Genomic DNA, 19,893 nt, shown 5'->3' with positions numbered 1-19,893 from the left:
GATCAAAGCAGAGCAGTGCGGAAAAGAAGGAACGGGGTGGGGTGGGGGCTGGGGGGGTGCCCTCAGACAAATATCCCTCTTTTCCAAGGAGACGACCACAGGCTTCTGATCACTCCCCTCATTACAGACCTTTGAGTTCCAGAGCTGCCTCCCTCTGCCTGTACTGTTCATCCTCTCTTCAGAGAAAACCCCTAAGACACCAAGTGATTGTGGGTCATGGCTGATTTTATGTGCTGGTGTGACTGGGTCATGGGGCACCCGGATTAAACACTGCTTCTGGCTGTGCCTACAGGGTGTTTCCAGGTGAGATGGGCATTTGCACACGTGGACTTGGTAAAGCGGATGGCCCTCCCTCCCCAACGTGGGTGAGCCTCATGCAATCCACCGAGGGCCTGAACGGAGCCAGAAGTGGAGGAAGGAGGAATTCCAGCCCTTTTTTTCTGCCTCCCAATTGAGCTAGGACGGCTCACCTCATCTTCTGCCTTCAGACTGGAGTTCACACCGTTGGCTCCCTTGGTTCTCAGACCTTCAGACTCAGGCTGAATCACAGCACTGGCTTCTCTGGGCTTCCCTGCCAGCTTGCAGATGGCAGGTCATGGGGCCCCTCAGTCTCTGTCATCGTGTGAGCCAGTTTCTACAATAAATCTCTCTCTATATATAGACCTCCACGTGTAGATATCTATATACCTCTATATCCATCTAGAGAAACGTATATTTAGATACAGAACTATATATACATGCACATATATACAGAGAAAGAGATGGGCTCGTAGCCAGAGAGAGTTAGAGACAGAAATCTGTCTGTCTGTCTGTCTCATCTCTCCTGTTGGTTCTCTTTCTCTGGGGAGCCCTGAAACAATGTGCCACAACCTTTTAGGGTCTGTCACCCTTTCTGAGGACACCCAGAAACCTAAGTAAGGCCTCTTCCCAAAGCAGACTCCTGGCGCTGACGGCAGCCGGCAGGAAGCAGGCCGAGGTTGGGAGGCATGGTTTCTGCGAGCGTCCCACCCTTGGGCAGCTCTGCCAAAGGCCTCCTGCTGCCCAGGAATGCTGGCTGAGGCGGTAAGTCATGGTTCCCAGGGAGGGCGCCTCCTCACGGGTGGACTGCAGGTCTGTGCATCCTTCCACGTGTGCGTGCGCGCACACACACTCGCAGGTGCGCACTCATGTCAGTCACATGGCTGTGCCATGTGCCTCCTTACTTTTTTGGGGGGGAGGTAATTAGGTATGTTCGCTTATTTATTTAATGGAGGTACTGAACCCAGGACCTCGTGCATGCTACACACACACTCTACCGCCGAGCTAGACTCTCCCTCTGTGTCCTTACACCTTTAAACTTAAAAAACCAAGAATACTTGTTATACATCTTAATCTAAGCTGCAGTATTTCCAGAGGCCTCGGAGGGCAGGGTGTGGTATCTGAAATTTCGCCCACAGACAGAACCTGAAAGGAGGCCAGACCCCAGGAGTAGAGTCAGCTCCCCCACCCCGAGGCTGCCGGAGAGCAGGGCACACCTGCAGGAGAAGCCGGGGCGCCAGGCCTGGGCGCGCCGAGGACAGCATCCCCACAGAGGCGGGGAGGGCAGATGCGCTCAGGGTCAGCATGGGAAGGGGCCCCACCTGGACATGCAGTGGCTCTCAGCTGGGCAGGGGGGCTCCCTGAGGACACATGGGAACAGCAGAGGGAAGAGGCCGCCGGGTCTGTGCAGTCTGGGGCCAGCACCCACCGCACCTGGACTTTCCCGGGAGCACCGCTCAGAGCCGAGTGCCCGCAGGTCGCAGCCAGCACAGGCCCCCCAGCATGGACCAGCGGAGCGGGGCCAACAGAGCACCCCTGAAATTCCATCCAGGGAGAGTATCACCCAATTTTATTTTCTCCAGAGATGCTCAAAATCACATCTTTTGTAGCAGGTGATCTCTATTTGTGACTCTTCATGAAAAAGAAGTGTCTTAGGGAATCACTGAACTACCAGCTTCTGTCAGGAGGCCAAGAAGAACCCAGAAACGGATTATCATCCCACTTGTGTCCGGAAGAGAGGAAATAATTACAGAAAAATAAGTATGTCCAGGTGTCAGTCAGCACCGCGTGTCTTCTCAAAAATGAATCGCGTGATGATCTTGTCAAAATGCAGATCCTGCCGCTGTGGGGCCGGGCGGGCCCGGGACTCTGCATTTCTCACAGCCCCGCGTAAGGGCAATGCTGCTCCACCCACCAACCTCTGGACAAGGACCAAGGAACACGGGGGATTATGGGCAAATAAGTTTTCAGTCTAAGACCCATGACACAGTGTAGGTTTCCAGGAGCAAGGACGCTCCTGTCTGGGGATCCCGTAGCTGAGACAGAGACACAAGGGTCATCGCCAAAGATGACCTTGACGCTAGAAACCTGTTGAGCCCTGCCCTCGGTTTCGCGTGTGCCAGGAGCTCACGGCTCCAGCCCGCTGGCTGCAGGGGATGACTCTGCGGGGCGCAGTGGACGCTTGTGAGGAGGAACATAAATTAAGGTTCGCTTCTCTGTTGTTTTCGCCATGCAAGCCTGGCCTTTTGGTTTGAGGTGGAGCATCTCCAGAGCACTCCGGAGACTCCATGGAGTCTGCTCGTGGAGTTGGCACCGCGCTGTGGGGCGTCGTGCCTGCTGAGCTCAGCACCACGGCCCCCGCTCCTGGCTAATGGTCCCCGGCACGTCAAGCCAGCATCCTCCCGTCCTCTTTGGAACTCTTGCCAACAGCCGCAACAGTGACAAAAGGGTTCCCTCTAAAGACCAGGACTTTCCCTCTGAAGCTCGGACCCTTGCCCAGCGGTTGAGTCAAGGAGCAGACCCCTCAGGGTGCTGGTTCTGTCCCAACTTGCCCCACTGCTCTTGCACTGGCGGAGGCAGGTGTAAATGAAAAACACTGCCAGCCATATCAGTGAACAGAGGATGCTGTGGCCATCAAGTCATCAGCTGCCACCCCCACCCCTGACAGCGGAGGAACTCAGGATGCAGACAAGCAGGCAGCCCAGCCTCTGCTGCCACCCCCAACAGTGCCCCTTGAGGGGACTCAGGATGGAAAAAGAACAGGACACTGGCCCAAGACAGCTAGGTGTGTCTCAAAGGAATGATTTCAATGAGCCCAGACCTTTGCACCTTCCAATACTTAGAAAAGCACTAAATTCCTTAACTTGAGATGTCTGGTTTTCTTTAATTAAAAGTGATCTTCTGATGTTCCAACTACCTGGCCTTTGTTGCAAAAATTCCTACATATCCTGGCTTCTACCTTGCCGCTTTGGAGCAGTCTCTTAGAGCGACCTGAGAGGCCGCCTCCAGGTTCAAGTCCACAGAAAGTCTGCCAAATAAAACGTAACTCTCAACTTACAGGTTATGCACTTAATTTTCAGACACAGGTTAAAGGTGCTGACCCAGCGGCCCACACCTGCAGACTGGCACCCCACGCCACAGCCTCCTCCTCCCCAGAACCCTGCCCAGTTCCTGACTAGCAGCGAACCCTCCAGCTCTCTCCAGCTGCTCTGTTACCTCCCTGGACTCACTGAGCCCCAGGCTACGCCTCCCACTTCGGACAGAACTCTTGTGTTTATTTTTAGGCTCTCCTGCACAGCAAGGGGGCAAAGACAAGGGCAGAGGTGCCCCTGCTGAGCCTGCCAGGAGAGGAGACCCTCTGTCACTGTTCCTGTCTTGCAGATGTTGAAACTGAGGTCCAGAAGGTCACATGACCCTCCTGGGTCACAAGCCAGTGGATGCAGAACCCAAAGCCTGCTCTCCACGGTGCTCTCCTGAGGCCCCCGTCTTCAAGTGCAGTGACCAAGCCCACGCGGGCCTCCTTCTTGGACCCTCAACTGTCCACCAGCATCTTAGCATCTTCCTCCCTGGGGCCCCTGCAGTGACCGTGGCCCATCCTAAAAACTGGGCTCTCCTCTGAGTCGGCAAGGAGAGGGAGGAGAGCCGGCCACCAGCAAGGCGGGTTGGTTGGGAAGCTGGGAAGGCAGGAGGCCAGACGCCCCATTGGGGACCACAGAAGGTCAGCTTTATTCCCACTCCGTGTGGACTGAGCATGAAGTCAGCCCCACCCCAGCTCTGCCAGCCTCTACTCTAATTGGGTTTTTCTTAGAAAGTCTTGGAGGGAACCAGGCAGGCTGGGCTGACACTCACAGAGGAACCGCAGGCCCGGGCATGCCCCCCAACCCTAGAGGGTGAGAGCAGGGTTTGTGGGGGGCGGTGCCGGGGAGCCCGGAGGCTGGGCTGAGTCCCTCCTGCTGCTCTAGGCAGGCTGCAGTTTGAATCCGGCTCTGCTTTACTAAACGGCTCAGATCACTTAACCCCTGGTTCCTTGAGGACAGGAAGGATGTTTTCTGTTCTGATCACGGTGCCTGCGGGCAAAGTGCTTAGTAAATCTGAGAACAGCGGAGGAGCCTTTCAGAGCCTCCGTCTTGTGTTTCCTCATCGGCACAACCTGGAGAGCCCGCCACCCTGCGTGTGTGTGGGGTGGGGAGGCCACCCTCTCAGTTCCCCCTCTCAAGAAGGGCAGACAGCAAAGAGGGCAAGGGCTCAGCTCTCCTTCCGCATCGTGGCCAGACCGCTGACGGTGACGGCTGTCACGCTCATTTAAAAGCCCAAGCGCAGCGCTGTGGTGGGCACAGTGATGGAGGAGCCCCAGGGCCACCCTGCCCAGTGCACCTGTTTCCTGTCCCTGCTGTCTGAGAGCAGAAGCCTGCTCGGGACATGCCAGGGGCCAAGGGGGTCGGCTCGTCTGCCCGCCGCCGCCCCTGGGTCCCTTGTCACCCTGGCTGACCAACCAGGGCACCCCAGCCCCATCAGAAATGGAGCCTCCATCCAGCCCCAGATCACCGGAGCTCAGCGTCTGCTGGACTGCACAGCGCCCATGCTCAGCAGGGCCTCCTGGGACGGAGCCAGAGGCGAGGGCCGTGGCCCAGTGAGGCGCACAGCCCGAAGGCCCCAGAAACAACCAAGCCAGCACTTCAAACCAGTGGAATTCTCCCAGCAAATCACATCTTAAGTGGAACCCACAGATACACGTGTGCACGTATATATCCTTATCTACTTTATGTATATCCATGTGTGTATATATAGAGAGACAGACAGACGTGTGCAGACAAACACGCATTACGCATTCTACCCTGCCTGGCTTCTTGGCATCAGCAGTTTCTTTAGACCAGGCCGTTCTGCTACACAGCACATCACAGTCAGATTTTTGGACAGTAATCAGTTTCCTCTGTGCCCGTTCCGGCCTGGGGAGCTAGCCCTTAACTTGACTGCGGTCAAGTGCCCGCCGCCGCTGCAGACTTCGGAGCCAGAGCACAAGATGAGAGCAGTGACTGGATGTGCTTTGAGCAGTTGCCGCAGCAGCGCCCAGGGCCGATTGCAGGGATGGGGGCAGGGAGGCGCTGCGGGGACCCACTGCAGGCCCCTCGGGGAGGGTCCACGAGGAGCCACGGGGGGTGCTCTCCCGGGGAGCACGGACCAAGCGCCCCTGCAGGGTGGCCCGGGAGCTGGAGCAGCGAAGGAGCAGGAGGGGATTCTGCAGGGGTGGGCCGTGCATCCGGGTGAGCCACCTCCTCTCGCTGGGCCTTGGGCCACCTTATTTGTAAAACAGGAAGGCAGCTGTCCTCAATTCAGGGCAGTTGTCCTCAGCCCCGCGGGGACCCTGGAACATCCCCGCCTGCCCACCCCACACCAAGGGAGGCAAAATGCTGGGGGCTGGCCCCAGGGGGCCCCATGCCTCTCCAGGGCAAGCTCAGATCAACCTTACTAGTAAGTACTGCTAAGTGGTTAAGGGCTGGTGTGGAGACCACCGCCCCGGGCAAGCTCTCAAAGTTCTGAACACTCCCCGGGAGGGAAGAGGAGATGCTCTCCCGAGACAGGACCTTTCAGAGTCACGTATTCAGGACAAATCTGATGCGCCAGCCTGGACGGGTGCACAGAAGGGCCATGGGTGTCCCCAGTTGAGGTGGCACTTGGTGGGGGGGCTGCCTCCCAGGCAGGGTCCCAGGCCTTGTGCTGCAGAACTACAGGACTGGGGCAGGTCCTCTGACGCCAAGAGGGAGGGTCGGGTCAGTGGTAACTCCAAGTGCTGGGCTGCAGTGGCCGGGAAATGACCCGACCATGAACAGGACGCAGTGGGAGGACTGGCCACGACCAAGGGGGAGGGGAAGCAGGGAGGGGAGGGTCCGAGGGCCTCCTGAGTCCTGGGATGGGTGACACACGGAAGGGGTACCCAGGCCACCAGTTCCTGCCACAGCAGCGTGATGCCATTAACTGTGGACTTCTTTGTGAAAGGTGTAACCAGGGGAAAAGTAGCTTCTTCTATTCAGAATAAAAGCAAACGTTTCCTACTCCCTGCAATCACAGGAGTGGAATCAGAAGCACACAGTCCAAGCCGGGCAGGAAGCCCAGCCCGGCCAGGTGTGGCGGTGTGACCGCAGGGGGCCCCCGCCTCTCACCCCGGTTGCCCCAAAGAGGGCCACGCTCTGCCCGCAGGTCCAGGCCTTGTTTTCCCAAAATGACCCAGAAGAGCTCTCTCTTTACTCCGGTGTAAAGAAAACAAGTCCTGAAATTCTTTTTATCTTATAAAATGAACAGGAAAAACACAAGACATCACATCCACTGGAAGTGACATCTTCCTTGAAGGAAGCTCCAAGATCCAAAGAAGATTTTAGCCAATAGCTGAAAGCGTTTCTCTCAATATTACAAAAGGAGAGTGTTTAAGAGAAAGGGTTTCTGTCCTCTCGTGGTGTTAATGATTAATACAGTTTTTATTTGCAGACATACTCTCAGTTGTTCGTTTCTTCCAGAATTTACCATGGCTGTGGATTCACCCAGCCCAGCCTTCCTCACCCTGAACATTTAACAGCAATGGTCACGTTGCTCCCTGGAGGAGTCTGGGAAGAGGGTCCCCAGGGCCGCCTGGTCCCCCTGGGCTGAGGGGCAACGCCACCGCTCCGTCTGTCCTGGTGTCAACCTCGCACAGTCTGTCCTCACAAGATTTCCTGCCTGATGCTCAGGGCTCCAGAACTTCTGATAAAGGCCGGATGACCAAACCGGCCATTTGAAGTTCCTTCCAAAACAAACCTAGATCTGCAGGCCTTTGAAGCTGGCCTTCGTCACCACCCCAGCGAAAGGGCTCGCTTTCAGCCAACGGGCAGGATCTGCTGCAAAGTCACAAATGAGTAAGAACTACTTTTTTCCTTTTCCTTCTCTCAAAGACACAAGGATCTCAGGTGGATATTTCTGTTCAGGCAAGTCTGGTGTGTCTGTGTGTGTGTGATAAAGAACGACCTTTCAGCTTTGGCCCCATTCTTAACTTACAAGCCCCCTGCAGACGCATCTCAGCGGCAACTCTCTGGAACCAGAGGGGAAGCCCTGCAGTCACAGGCAGTGTCACCCTTTTCCAAGGAGGAGGGGAGGATGGCATCTTGACAGATCTATGACCACAAGTGGCTTCACTGGAAACCAACACACCACAGAAACGTGTCCCAGCCTGAGCTCAGCTGGGAAAACACTCCCATTGGGGACGATGAGTCACGTCCCGACACCTTTCACAGCGTGGATTATCCGTTACCACTGGTGAAAAAGACCAGAACGTGTTTCAGTATGGTTTATACCCAATTTAGACGTTGGGGCCACGGTTTCATCCACACCTGAGCAGGTAACAGCGTGCCCAGCAGTATAGCTCTCGCTCCCCACAGAGAGAAATTCCCACATCAGGACTGGTCCCCGCGGACACCATGATGACAGCGCAGGTGTGGAGACAGAGCCCTGCTTTGGTCTCACCGGCAGAGAGGTGAGACTCCAAGAAGCACTCAGGCCGAAACAAGAAGCAAGCACTGCCGTCCACTGCAGGAACTCACACAAGCCAAAAGCTTTCCATAACTTCCCCAGTGATGCTTGGTGAAGTGGGGAACTAGATTCTCACACACGCAGAAACAAAACGAGGCTAACTCGAAAAATTCAAATGCTGTGGCCACTGGTCTTGTGTTGTAGAAACAGGGACCTTCCTCATGTTGGGGGCTCTGCTCTCAAAACAAAGGGAAGCGACCCAACCCCAGGCACAGACGCCCCATCAAAGAAGAAAGTGTCCCAGGGTTGACAGCACAGAGACCGGACTACCTGGGCGCCATCACCTAACGCAGGCAGTGAACAGAAGCAGTTCAACAACCAGACTGCAAATTTTAGATCCCCCAGGAAGAGCTCAATCTGCTTCTAGAACATTAAAGAATATTTATCCTCTCCCCCAAAATAGGACAAAGTGGTAACTGGAGCACACTTAGCTCATTTCGTTTTATTCTTTGGGACATACACTTGCGCGCACGCACACACACACACACACCCCTACCTGCCTGTGCACACACTCACACGTGGGCACACACAGGCACGCCCTCACACACACACCCATACCCACTTGTGAGGAGGAACTTGCGGCCAACTGGACAGATCTCCCGTTACCAGCTCTTTCTACTGGTAAAGAAATTCCTCTTCCAGAAACACACACACACAGAGCCTCAAACCTTCTGCAAATCCTGATGCAATTCAACTATGTCTAGAGAAGTTGGAATTTGGTTAAATTCTTTTTCCATTACACTGCAAATACAAAGGAAAAAAAAACACTGTATACCACCATAAATGGAACAAAAACCTCAGAGGGGAGGGTATAGCTCAATGGTAGAGCACGTGCTTAGCATGCATGAGGTTCTGAGTTCAATCCCCAGTCCCTCCATTTAAATAAATAAATAAATAAATACCTAATTACCCCTCCCTCCTCTAATTAAAAAGAAAAAACAAAACCAAAAACCTCTTATTGCTTTGGTCGTCTTTTTCCTAGAATAAAAAATGACCACTTCCAACCACACAAAAAACATGGAGTTAAATGCACGCGCGCGCACACACACACACACACACACACACACACACACACACACACACAATGTTCAAGTTTACCCATATGGTAAATAGATCTTTTAGGATGAATTTTTCAGGTAAGCCTAATATTATCAATTGCATGGCATTTAGTTGTTTTCCTTAAGATTACAGTGCTTTACTCTCTGTAGGTGCTGCTTTGCTAGATCACAGGTTCAAGACAAAGAATCCATGACAAAGTCACCAGGATTAGAAAACAAAGCATCTTATTACACTACCAAATTTATATTCACCATGAAGTAAACACAGTTGATATTATAAGACATGGTTATGTCTCAGATAATTATATTACCCACCTAACTGAAATGCTTTGTACATTCACACTTGCTAGAATAAAAATTTTAGTCCAAATATAGTTACTGGATTCTCAAAGTAATTTTCTTTCCTATAGTCTTTCCTGTTACCTATTTAATATCCTTTAACAAAAGTATGTGACTGTTAAATTTGAGAATGAAACAGTCCCACTCTTGGGTACATATCCAGAGAAAACTCCAACTTGAAAAGATATACATACCCCAGTTTTCACAGCAGCACTATTTACAACAGCCAAAACATGGAAACAACCTAAATGTCCATCAACAGATGACTGGATAAAGAAGATGTGGTATGTGTGTACACACACACACACACACACACACATATATACACACACAAATGGAATATTACTCAGCCATAAAAAGAATGAAATAATGTCATTTGCAGCAATGCGGATGGACTTGGGAGATTGTCATGTTAAGTGGAGTAAGTCAGACAGAGAAAGACAAATATCATATGGTGTAGCTTATATGTGGAATTTAAAAAAATATTTTTTATTTACAAACCAGAAATAGACTCATGGACATAGAAAACAAACTGTGGCTAGCAGGAGGGAAGTAGGGAGGTTGGGGGCAGCAGGGGTGAGGGGTGGTGGTGGAAGGGATAGATTAGGAGTTTGGGATTAGTAGATACACACTACTATATATAAAACAGATAAACAACAAGGACCTCTGTATAGCACAGGGAACTATATTCAATTTCTTGTAATGAGCTGTAATGGAAAAGAATCTGAAAATACACGTGTGTGTGTGCGTATGTGTGTGTGTGTGTGTATGTGTCTGAACTGCTTTGCTGTACACCTGAAACTAACATTGTAAATCAACTACAACAAAAAATAAGAATTAAAGAAAAAGAAAGAAAATGTTCCACAGTGTAACTTATATGTAAAAGACAACCATGAATCTTTCTGTCAAGGCTTGATATTAACTGATGCAATTAACACACCCAGCCAGCTGTCTTTGTTTTCCACTTAGATGACAAATGGTTTCCTTCTTCAGTCCCACAGCAGAGACTGTAGCTAATTTAAAGACTACTCAAAAAGCTTAAGGAAAAAGAAACTTTGGTCCAAGAACTATCTATCTTGCAAACCACCTTTTCCCCACCTAGATTTCCTGTGGTAGAGATCATTTGGGGAGCGTGAGTAGGTAGAAACCAAAAAAATATTAATTTTGTCTCCTACATGTATGGAATTTTAAAGTCATTCTTCTAAGCATCTTGAATTCTGTCAGGGAACTGGGGCAGGGTGGGGACTGACTCCCTCATAAAGGAAACCCTCTGTCACTGCCTGAGCAGCATTTAGAAGAGTGTGCAAAGTGGAGGAAAAGCCATGTCACTGTCTTAGGATCCGTGCCAGTCTGGACAGCAGGTACATCTTGTAAAATAGTGCTGCTCAGACTTTTTCCAGCCTAGGAAATTTCCATCCTAATGTCATCAGGACAGGCACCAGGCCCACAGGCACACACATGTGCACACACCCACACACGCCTGGGAGGAGCTAGCTTTGGCAGGATTGTGGTTTCAGCTCTTCCTGCAAGTCTTACAATCCCCACTCCAAACTGCGGGAAACAGATGGCCCCGTGGGTGGAGCTGGGGTTGGATCCATCCAACAGACAAACTGGAGGAACATTTTTTCCCTAGTAAATTAACCCACATAGAAGCTGCCTCCTGGGCGGCTCCGCCCTGACACTAACATGGCTTGCACGGCCTCAGGGCTGGGCTCCCTAACTGCCCTCCGGCCCCCCGGCCCATTAGAAACTCCAACACCACCCGACACGTCGGGTCCCTGTTTCTGCTTCGTCCTCAGCACGTACCTCTAAGTCCATCTCTGCTTAATTTACTTACTTACATGCCACATAACACTATGAGGGGAAAGAAGTTTGCCTGTTTTGACCGGTGCCTAGAATGGCATTTGAAGCTTAGTAAGTACTCAGTAAATACTTGTTAAAATAATCACAAAATGAGTTTCAGGGGAAAAAAATGATCTTTATATAAAATTATCAACCTAGGATAAACAGCAAAGTCCCACAGTATAGCACAGGGAACTATATTCAATACCTTGAAATAGCCTATAATGAAAAAGAATATGAAAAGGAATATATATAGATATAGATATAGATATATAGATATATTTGAATCACTATGCTGTACACCAGAAATTAACACAACATTGTAAACCGACTATACTTCAATAAAAAAATATAGAAATGAAAAAAAATTTATCAGCCTAGGGAACTCCAAATTCTGCAGAAATGACTGTGCGGATGTTACAGAGGAACCAGAAACGTCAACCTGTACAGAGGCTGAATGCATGTGGCTTCCTGGGCGCAGCTGCAGGTCTGTGTGTGGTGAGGCGACAGGATGCCCAGGGCACCAGAAAGGACCAGGCGGTGGGAACCTCCCCATCCTGCCACCTCAAAAGCTGCCAAACCCGGGGGACTCCAGATTCCCCTTCGATTCAAGGGGTGGGGGAAGGGGGCCTTGACAGAACTTCCTGACTTCCCTTTCTGCTGCTCTTCTATAAAAGGGTACAAGACCATATGACATCACTCATATGTGGAATCTAAAAAAAGACACAAGTGAACGTATTTACAAGACACAGAACGACTCACAGACTCTGTGAGTCATGAGAAAACAAACTCATGGTTACCAAAGGGGAAAGGCAGGTATAAATTAGGAGTTTGGGATTTGCAGATACAAACCACTATATATAAAACAGATAAACAAGTTTACATTGTACAGCACGAAGAACTATATCCAGTATCTTGTAGTAACCTATACTGAAAAAGAATATGAAAAGGATGTATGTACATGTACGACTGAAACATTATGCTGTGCACCAGAAACAGATACAATGTTGTAAACTGAGTATACTTCAATGTTTTAAAAATGGAAAAATAAATAAAAGGGTACGATAATCATTACCTCATAATTTCTGTTTAAAACTATGACTGGCAATGGTTTGCACCCCTGTGAATGTGGGAAGCAGGACACAGCCTGGCCCCCAGGAAGCTGGAACAAATGTGACTCGTTACTGTGATGGCTTATGTTCAGTACTGGGGTTCCTCTTATTTCTTGGATAAAGCCAATCTGACTTCAGCTTTTCAGTCAAGTGTTTATTTTGAAGCCCCAATATCTAAGTTTCCTTCTAAGAGCAATATGGCTAGGGGACTGAAGATGTCTCAGGGCCTTGACCTTGAACGCAGGGTTCTGGGGAGGCCATGCATCCCCCACCACCCCCGACACTGTGCTTCCAGGCCCTCAATTCTGTACAGTCTGTCCAATACTCTTCATGAAACGCAATCCTATTTGCACCTCTGAGGCATCTTCTGACCTGGGTCACTGCCTGGAATACCTCCCGGGCACCCAAGCCCTCCCATCCGAGCCCTCAGAGTACAATTTAAGCCCTCTTTCTGAGCTCCTCCCTAGGCCTCTCAAAGGGCACTTTCCAAAGCCAGTCCCCTGCTGGGATTCTCTCGTGCCTCAGAACTGGGCGTTTGCTGGTGAGCCGGCCTGGGTCCTCCAGGTGTTGGTCCCACTGCCTTAGATTACCAGACCCCACAGCATGTGGACCACCTCCCTCCTTCTTAGCATCCTTCCACAAAGAAGCACTTCATGAACGACTTTGGAAACTCGAGAAGGTGGGCAGTCGGCCATGGGTGCTGGAGGAAGGGGCTGGCCGCCAGGTGGGCGGTCAGTGGACTTGTCCTCCAGGACTGAACCTGCACGAGCTCTCTCCAACTCTCAGCTCAGGGGAACCAGGGCCCTGAGGCTCAGCCTCGGACCCCAGCCCAGGCTGCTGCTCCCTGCACCCGCTCCTGAATCCCCCACATGCACAAGCCTAGTCTCCGAGGGGCCACTGTCGAAAGCGTCACCACCCGGCCTTTGCCCAGTGGAGTGGCTGAAGCCACACACAGAAGGTGGCATCCCCAGTGCCTGGTTCCAGCCGCAACTGCCCAGCATCTTGAAAGTTCTGGGCCCAGCACCTCCCGGTGGCTGGCTCCCCTACCCCCGCGAGGGCTGCCTTCTGCTGGCACAGCCCCTTGGTAGCTTTTCTGCCCTCCCATGATGGACAGCCATGCCCTTGGCTGTGAGAATGAGACTCAGGCTCGGAGCCCTCTTCGCTGGCCGCTGTCTCAGCCCCAGGGCCACAGCTGTTCCCTCCATGAGTTCCTCTGTGCTCTGCAGAGTCACTTTACTTCTTCAGTGCGGTCCCCAACCAGGAGATCTGCACACCCAACTTGCCCTGAGTCACGTGTGGCTTCTGCCTCCTCACTGGACCCTGACAGATACACTCAGTCCCCACCCGCACTGATGTCAGGGTCCTCTTATTTTTCACCTAAATTTCGCAAATCACCTCTAATTTAAGTTCTCCTAGGGGTCAACCACTCCCAACTGCCCATTCATCTACATGGCACCGTGTTACTGTGAATTCAACAGGAATCCATTCTTCACCCGAGACACCAGCTGGCCCTCCATCCACGAAAAACCCACCTCAACACAGAGGACTGAAATGTTCCTGGCGTGGTAATGTTGCAGTCAGAAAATAAAAGATTTTCCATCTTTATTTTCACATACTTCAGAACAGTAATGCATGAACAAGAATTCAGGGACCAGAAAAATGCCTTGGGATGTTAGCGAAAGACAGGGGGAAAAACAGAAAGTGAAAAAATTATACCAATAGTAGGGACTATTGAAGAATTTGGGTGCTGATAAAGAAGCTTTTTTTTTTTTAAATCAAAATTATTGTGGTTCTTAATTTTGGCCATTTTGACTAAGTTACGGCTCAGATCCATTTACTTCCTCCGGCCCCTGAATGCAGGACATGTCTGTCTGCAGCCACCCTGGAATTTCAAACATCCATCTTACAAACAGCATGTTTCTATAAAGCACCACCGAGCTGTAAAGTGTTCCAGCTCTTGTTTGGGGAAAAAAGTGGGTGGAGGAGGCTTTTAGATATGACTGGGTTCAGCAGTTGAGAAAATTAGAAAGTAGGGAAAAAGGAAGTTGTTCCTGAGAGCTGACCAAGGAGATGTACCCACATGGCCTTGCCCCACCCGCCACCCAAACAGGTCCACTCTGCTCTCCGGTCCGCAGCTTGCCCAGATCCTCCAGCACGTCTGATGTTTCGCCCATCAGACCTTCGAATGCATCCGTTTATGTAAGAGGCACCGTCCGCACACACTGGCCGCTCCTCCAAGCTGGAGCCCAAGCCTGCGCGGTCACTGCTTGCCTCCTTCCAAAAGCACCCCTACTGATCTCAGGTTTGTCCCCACGCTGGGCTGTGCCCTGGAGAAGGCTGAGGAACTCAGGAACTCTGGGGGTCTGGGGGAGAAAGCCTGGGGGTAGAGGGACATCAGGGAACATGCACACGGGTCCTGGGGGGCGAGGGGCAGCACAAGGCAGGTTTAGATGACCAAACCCTGGAGCACAACCAGTGCAGAAGCTGGAACTTGCCGGATATACTAGCGCTGGGCCTCGAGGGTCCCTAATAAGCACTGTCACCAACTCTCCTGATCTGGGAGGAGAGCACCTCATTTTCTAAAAATAAGATTTTTAGTATTTAGGTATGTTTTGCTTGATTCCAAGAAAGACTGGAGGCAGCTCACAAAAACAGACTTGACACAAGAGGAGAATTAGGGGGCAGAGGGCATGGCTCGAGTGGTAGAGCGCATGCTTAGTATGGACGAGGTCATGGGTTCAATCCCCAGTACCTCCTCTAAAAAAATAAATAAATGTAATTAACTCCTCCCCCCAAAACAAAAAAGAATTAAAAAATAATATAATAATAAAGAGGAGAATTAAATGAGGAGATCATGATGGTAGATGGAAGGGAGGGCAGAACAAGCCAGATGCCAGTGAAAGTTCGGGCCACTCTAGAGAAGGTGGGTGAGCCTCAGGCTCAGAAAGTCCCGCCAGCCGAGGCCAGGCGGGAGCCCCAGGGTTGGGGAATGCCACCAGGCCCTCTGCAAGTGTGCAGAGGTACCTTGGCTGTCACGGTGACCAAGAGTCAACTGCATGGACACTCATAGCAGGAGGCAACAATCCTACCTAAGGAACACCCTATCCTCAAATGCCAGTACTGCCCTGGGGACACCCCCAGGCTATAAAACCAGCCAGCTGCCCCAGGAGCCCCCCAGTCCTGATTCTAAGGCCTGGTTCTCCTCAGGAGCTCACGTGGAGGGCGTGATGGCAGAGCAGGAATCTCCAATGTGGGCCACTGACTGACACACATTGTGGGATGGAGGAAGAGGCTGCCCAGTGCTTCCCTCCTGAAACTCAGGAGCTCACTTCCCTGGGCCCCCCTTAAAGCTTCCTCCAGTTTGTGGTGATGGCCAGACCCCCCAGCATGACTGAGACAGGAGAACCGAGGTATGGGCTGGCCCTTCCAGATACGCTGTGATCCCTGAGGGTTCATGCTCCCCTCTGTGCCCCAGAGTTTGCACCTCGGCATCCTCTGCACAGACTTGGAGGGTGACAGAGGTTGGAAACCCCTGGCAGGGTCTGGACTTTCCAGCCACAAGGCTATTGGTGAGGACAGGTGTTCGGACGCTGCTTCCCTCCTGACTCCTCACAGGCTGTGCATTTCTGAGCAGTGGCTCGTGCTCCTCTAAACTCAGTCTGTGATGCTGAACTCAGAAACATCCTGGAGGAGAAAGACTCCTGAGGCACACCTGGGGGTCAGGTCCTTACTTCTGTGTTGCCATTTAGCCAACTAGAGAGACAGCTGGGTACATGCGAACAGTCAGTTGGCCCTAAGTGTTCCTGGGAACCTTAAAGGGACTCTAAGTCGAAGGCATGTACAGTGGAAACCAGAGTCATAAAAGCCAGTCCTGGTTCCTACAGCTGTAGAGGCCGGTTATGGGCTTGGGCAGGCTGGGGTCCTCTCAGACCCTCAGACCCACACTCACCCACTGGGAAAATCCACCTGGCATGATGGAAGGCACGCAGGCGCTCTAACGCCTGGAGGACCGGCCCGGGAAGCCCACGCAGACGCGCCAGGTCACTTACGAGCTCAGAGAAGCCTCGGACCACCTGGCGCCGTTTCAGGTTGGTCTCTCCATCCAGGTTGGCAGTCTCGATGTGGCACAGCCCGTCGGGGTCACTGGAGGAGAGCAGCAGAATGTCCGCGGGGATGATCTCATTGCAGCGAAGACGCACGAAGTCTCCCACGCGGACCTCCTTCCAGTGTCGGTGCACGTACTGCTTTTCCTCCCTGGTAAGGAGACGGCCGTTAACAAGGCTGGGAGGGGCGAGCGAGGCCAGATCTGGGTGACAGGCGTGCAGAGCTCCTTGAGCAATCTGTGCCACTTTCTAGTAAGTTGAAAATTTCCATAATAAAAAGTGTTTTAAAAAGATTCCTGGGGGGTGGGGATAGCTCAGTGGTAGAGCGCATGCTTAGCATGCATGAGGTCCTGGGTTCAACAAATAAACAAACAAACAAACAAAACAAATGGACGTTGTTTTTTTCAAAAAAGCTTCCTAAAGGCCACATACAGTGTAACTCCAATTATATGAAATATCTAGAACAGACAAATCACAAGGATAGAAGGTGGGTTAGTGGTTGCCTGGGCCTAGGGGGAGGGGCGATGGAGAGAAACTTCTTACTGTGTACAAGTTTCCATTTGGGGCGATTAAAATGTTCTGGAACTAAGTCCTGAAACCGCTCTAAAGAAATAAAGTCTATTGAAGAAAAAAATGTTCTGGAACTAGGTAGTGACAATGGTTGCACAGCACTGAACACACTCAGTACCACTGACTTGTCCACTTTAAAATGGTTAAGATTTCCACGCCTCGGTATATACCCTGAAGAATTAAAAGCAGAGACTTGAAGACATATTTGCACACCCATGTTCACCATAGTTCAAAGGTGGAAATGACCCCAATGCCCAATGACAGATGAATGGATAAGCAACAGTGTCTTATGGCCACACAGTGGAATATTACTCAGCCATGAAAAGGAAGGAAATTCTGACACATGTGACAACATGAACGAACTCTGAGGACATTATGCCAAGTGCATTAAGCCACTTACAATGGGCCAAATATTGTATGATTTCACTTTTGCAAGGTCCCTATAATACACAAATCCATGGGGACAGAGAGTAGGACCTCTGTCCATCTCACTGTCCCCATCTACAGAGTGGAGACCAGAGCAGATGCATCCTCTCCATGTCACCCAAGATAAAGTAGACATTCACTCAGAAGAGTGCCCACCAGTCAGCTTCCAACACTCAGCAGTCACTATTTATTAACAGGATAAAAACATCATGTGTAAATTTACTCTTTAGATTGTTTTTTCACTCTGGAAAAATGGGCTAATTGATCCTACAAAGGTTTTTTTTAAGAGTTCGTAGGAGGCAGTTTTGTCCACTTTTATAAGTAAGCAGAGGAACAAGACTTCATCGCAACATGACATGCTATATACGGAATCCGCATCAAACAATCCTCTGGGCTACACTGAGGAAAATAAAAAGCCTTAAAGCACCTTCCACTTCTGCCATCACCTTCCCGCTGCATCCCGTCTCATAAAACGACCCCCTCACCTGTGCTCCCAGAGCGCGATTCAGCAGCGAGTCTGGGTCTCAAGGTGGGACCGAACCTCAAGCTTTAAGCGAGAAGGCCTAAGAGTGTCAGACCTCTATCTTATTCCACGCTGTGGATTTAGGGGAACCCGTGGCAAACTTCCCGGGGCTCCCAGCCATCAGCTGCCCCAGATGCTGAAGACAGAAGTAGCCCCTTCCATTGTCAGCCTCTATTTTCTCATGCTCCTCTAATTCAAGATCCACCGTCGTGTGGTGGCTACAGAGCCAACAAAGATAAATTAGACACAGTTCTGTCCTCCAAAATGCATGCCAGGAAAGACCAAAGCACTAGTGAGTGCCCCAGGGGGGCTGCAGACTCCAGCCTCCAAGGTGAGCACAAAGGTACTTTTGCAACTCCCTGCAAGGCCAGGGTGCTTTTCAAGGGAAACGTTCTCCAGTTGTGACAAGTCCCACCGGCCCCCGCCCCAGGGCAGCTGCTCGCTCCCTGTCCCGGTCTGACCCTTTTCCAGGGGACAGATGGAGAACCTTGACAACTGACAGACGGAATACCACTTAACCATGGTCCTATCTCCTTTTCTAAAGGTCAGACCTTGACTTTACATCATTGTGACTGTTAGCTCCATAACCACAGAGGAATTCAAAAGGGTTCATCCTTTCCAGACATTTCCAAAAGCTACATCGCTGTGCAGTCGCAGAGGTGGCACGCGCATGCTGGGAATGAGCTGAAGAGGCTGCGGTGTGACCCGAGCTGTCAGGAGACCGGTGTTCCCACGCTGGCCCTGTGGGACAGGCAGAGGCTGTCCACGGGGCCGGGGGAGGTGGGGGAGAGAGACTGTCTGGGTTCAGTTTATCTTAACGACATTCCATTTACAGAACTCATCACAAATAAGGTCAGTTTCCATCTGCCTTGAAATCTTAGGACATGAGTTTGCCCACCAGAGCAGAGAACGTTTTTCAAACAGTCACTCTGGTGGACAAACTTGAGCCTGGAAACACGGAGCGAAGGATGAGAAGACCTCAGGGTGGAGGACCCACCCCAGTCACAGAAAGCAAAGGAAGCAGATGCAGAGCAGCTCAGGATGCCTTCAAGGAAAAGGCCCTATAGCTCCCAGGAACTCTCAAAGTGGCAGGACCCTTAAAACCCAGAATCAGGAATTCATTGAGAAAGAACAGCATCCCAGAACCCCTTCCTCGCCTCAACAGACAGACCAAAGATTTCTCATCAAAGCCCCAGACTGTTCCAGCTGGAGCGCCCAGCACTGAGTCTAGACCCTGGATCTCCTGGCCACGTCCCTGCCCGCATTACTCTTACCCACTTTTATTGTATGTATGTTGTATACATTCTTTAATAATATATATTGTATAGTTTATGTATATCATATTCCATGTGTGCATTTGTACGTGTATACTAGATACATTACATTTAACATATTACACATCAGTAGCCTTCCTTTCCATGCAGGAAGGTATGTTTATTTTTCCCCAGCAACCGTGTTTGGACATACGGTCTTCAAAGGGGTGATTAAGAAGAAATGAGATCACAGGGTGGGGTCCTGATCCAATGGGACTGGAGTCCTTCTAAGAAGAGGAAGACACACCAGGGATGTGTGTGCACAGAGAAACCACTGCGTGAGGACACGGTGGGAAGACGGCCATCAGAGGAGCCAAGGAGAAAGGCTTCAGGAGACACCAGTCCCGTCGGCGCCGTGATCTTGGACTTGCAGCCTCCAGACTGAGCGATAATAAACTTCTGTGATGCCAGCCGCCCAGTCTGGGGTGCTCTGTTCTGACGGCCAGAGCAGACTAGCAGCTAATAACTTCAATTCCCCTGACTCCTGCTGGAAGGGGTGGTCCCCAAGCCGCAGGGACGGAAAACAGGGGGCAGTGGAGGTGACAGACGAGCACTGCACAGGGAGACTCTTCCAGGGCCTGGGTCCACCCCCACATCTGTGCACGGGAGAAGCACCGCAGAGAAGACAGACATAAACCCCACTGACACAGGACTGGACTTTAACAGTGGCCCCCTAAGAACGCTCCTTTACAGACTTTTAGAAGCAGCAGGTGAACGGCTTAGGACTGCCTCCTATTGCCCCAGGCCACAGTGGAG

The 19,893-nt window shown here is 51.2% G+C and overlaps 1 protein-coding gene across 3 annotated transcripts in view; it reads right to left on the bottom strand.

The window, feature by feature from the left end:
- Positions 1-19,893, bottom strand: part of ATP10A (ATPase phospholipid transporting 10A (putative)) — a 158,484-nt gene that overhangs the window by 76,959 nt on the left and 61,632 nt on the right. For all 3 annotated transcript variants that reach the window (XM_031440440.2, XM_031440438.2, XM_031440439.2), the window contains exon 2: positions 16,252-16,456. In XM_031440440.2, the coding sequence (XP_031296300.2) occupies positions 16,252-16,456 (205 nt within the window). The remainder of the gene's footprint in view (positions 1-16,251; positions 16,457-19,893) is intronic.

The sequence above is a fragment of the Camelus dromedarius genome, chromosome 29 (genome assembly GCF_036321535.1).
Source record: "Camelus dromedarius isolate mCamDro1 chromosome 29, mCamDro1.pat, whole genome shotgun sequence".
NCBI classification, from domain to species: Eukaryota; Metazoa; Chordata; class Mammalia; order Artiodactyla; family Camelidae; genus Camelus; species Camelus dromedarius.
This window is presented reverse-complemented; position numbering and strand designations above follow the sequence as displayed.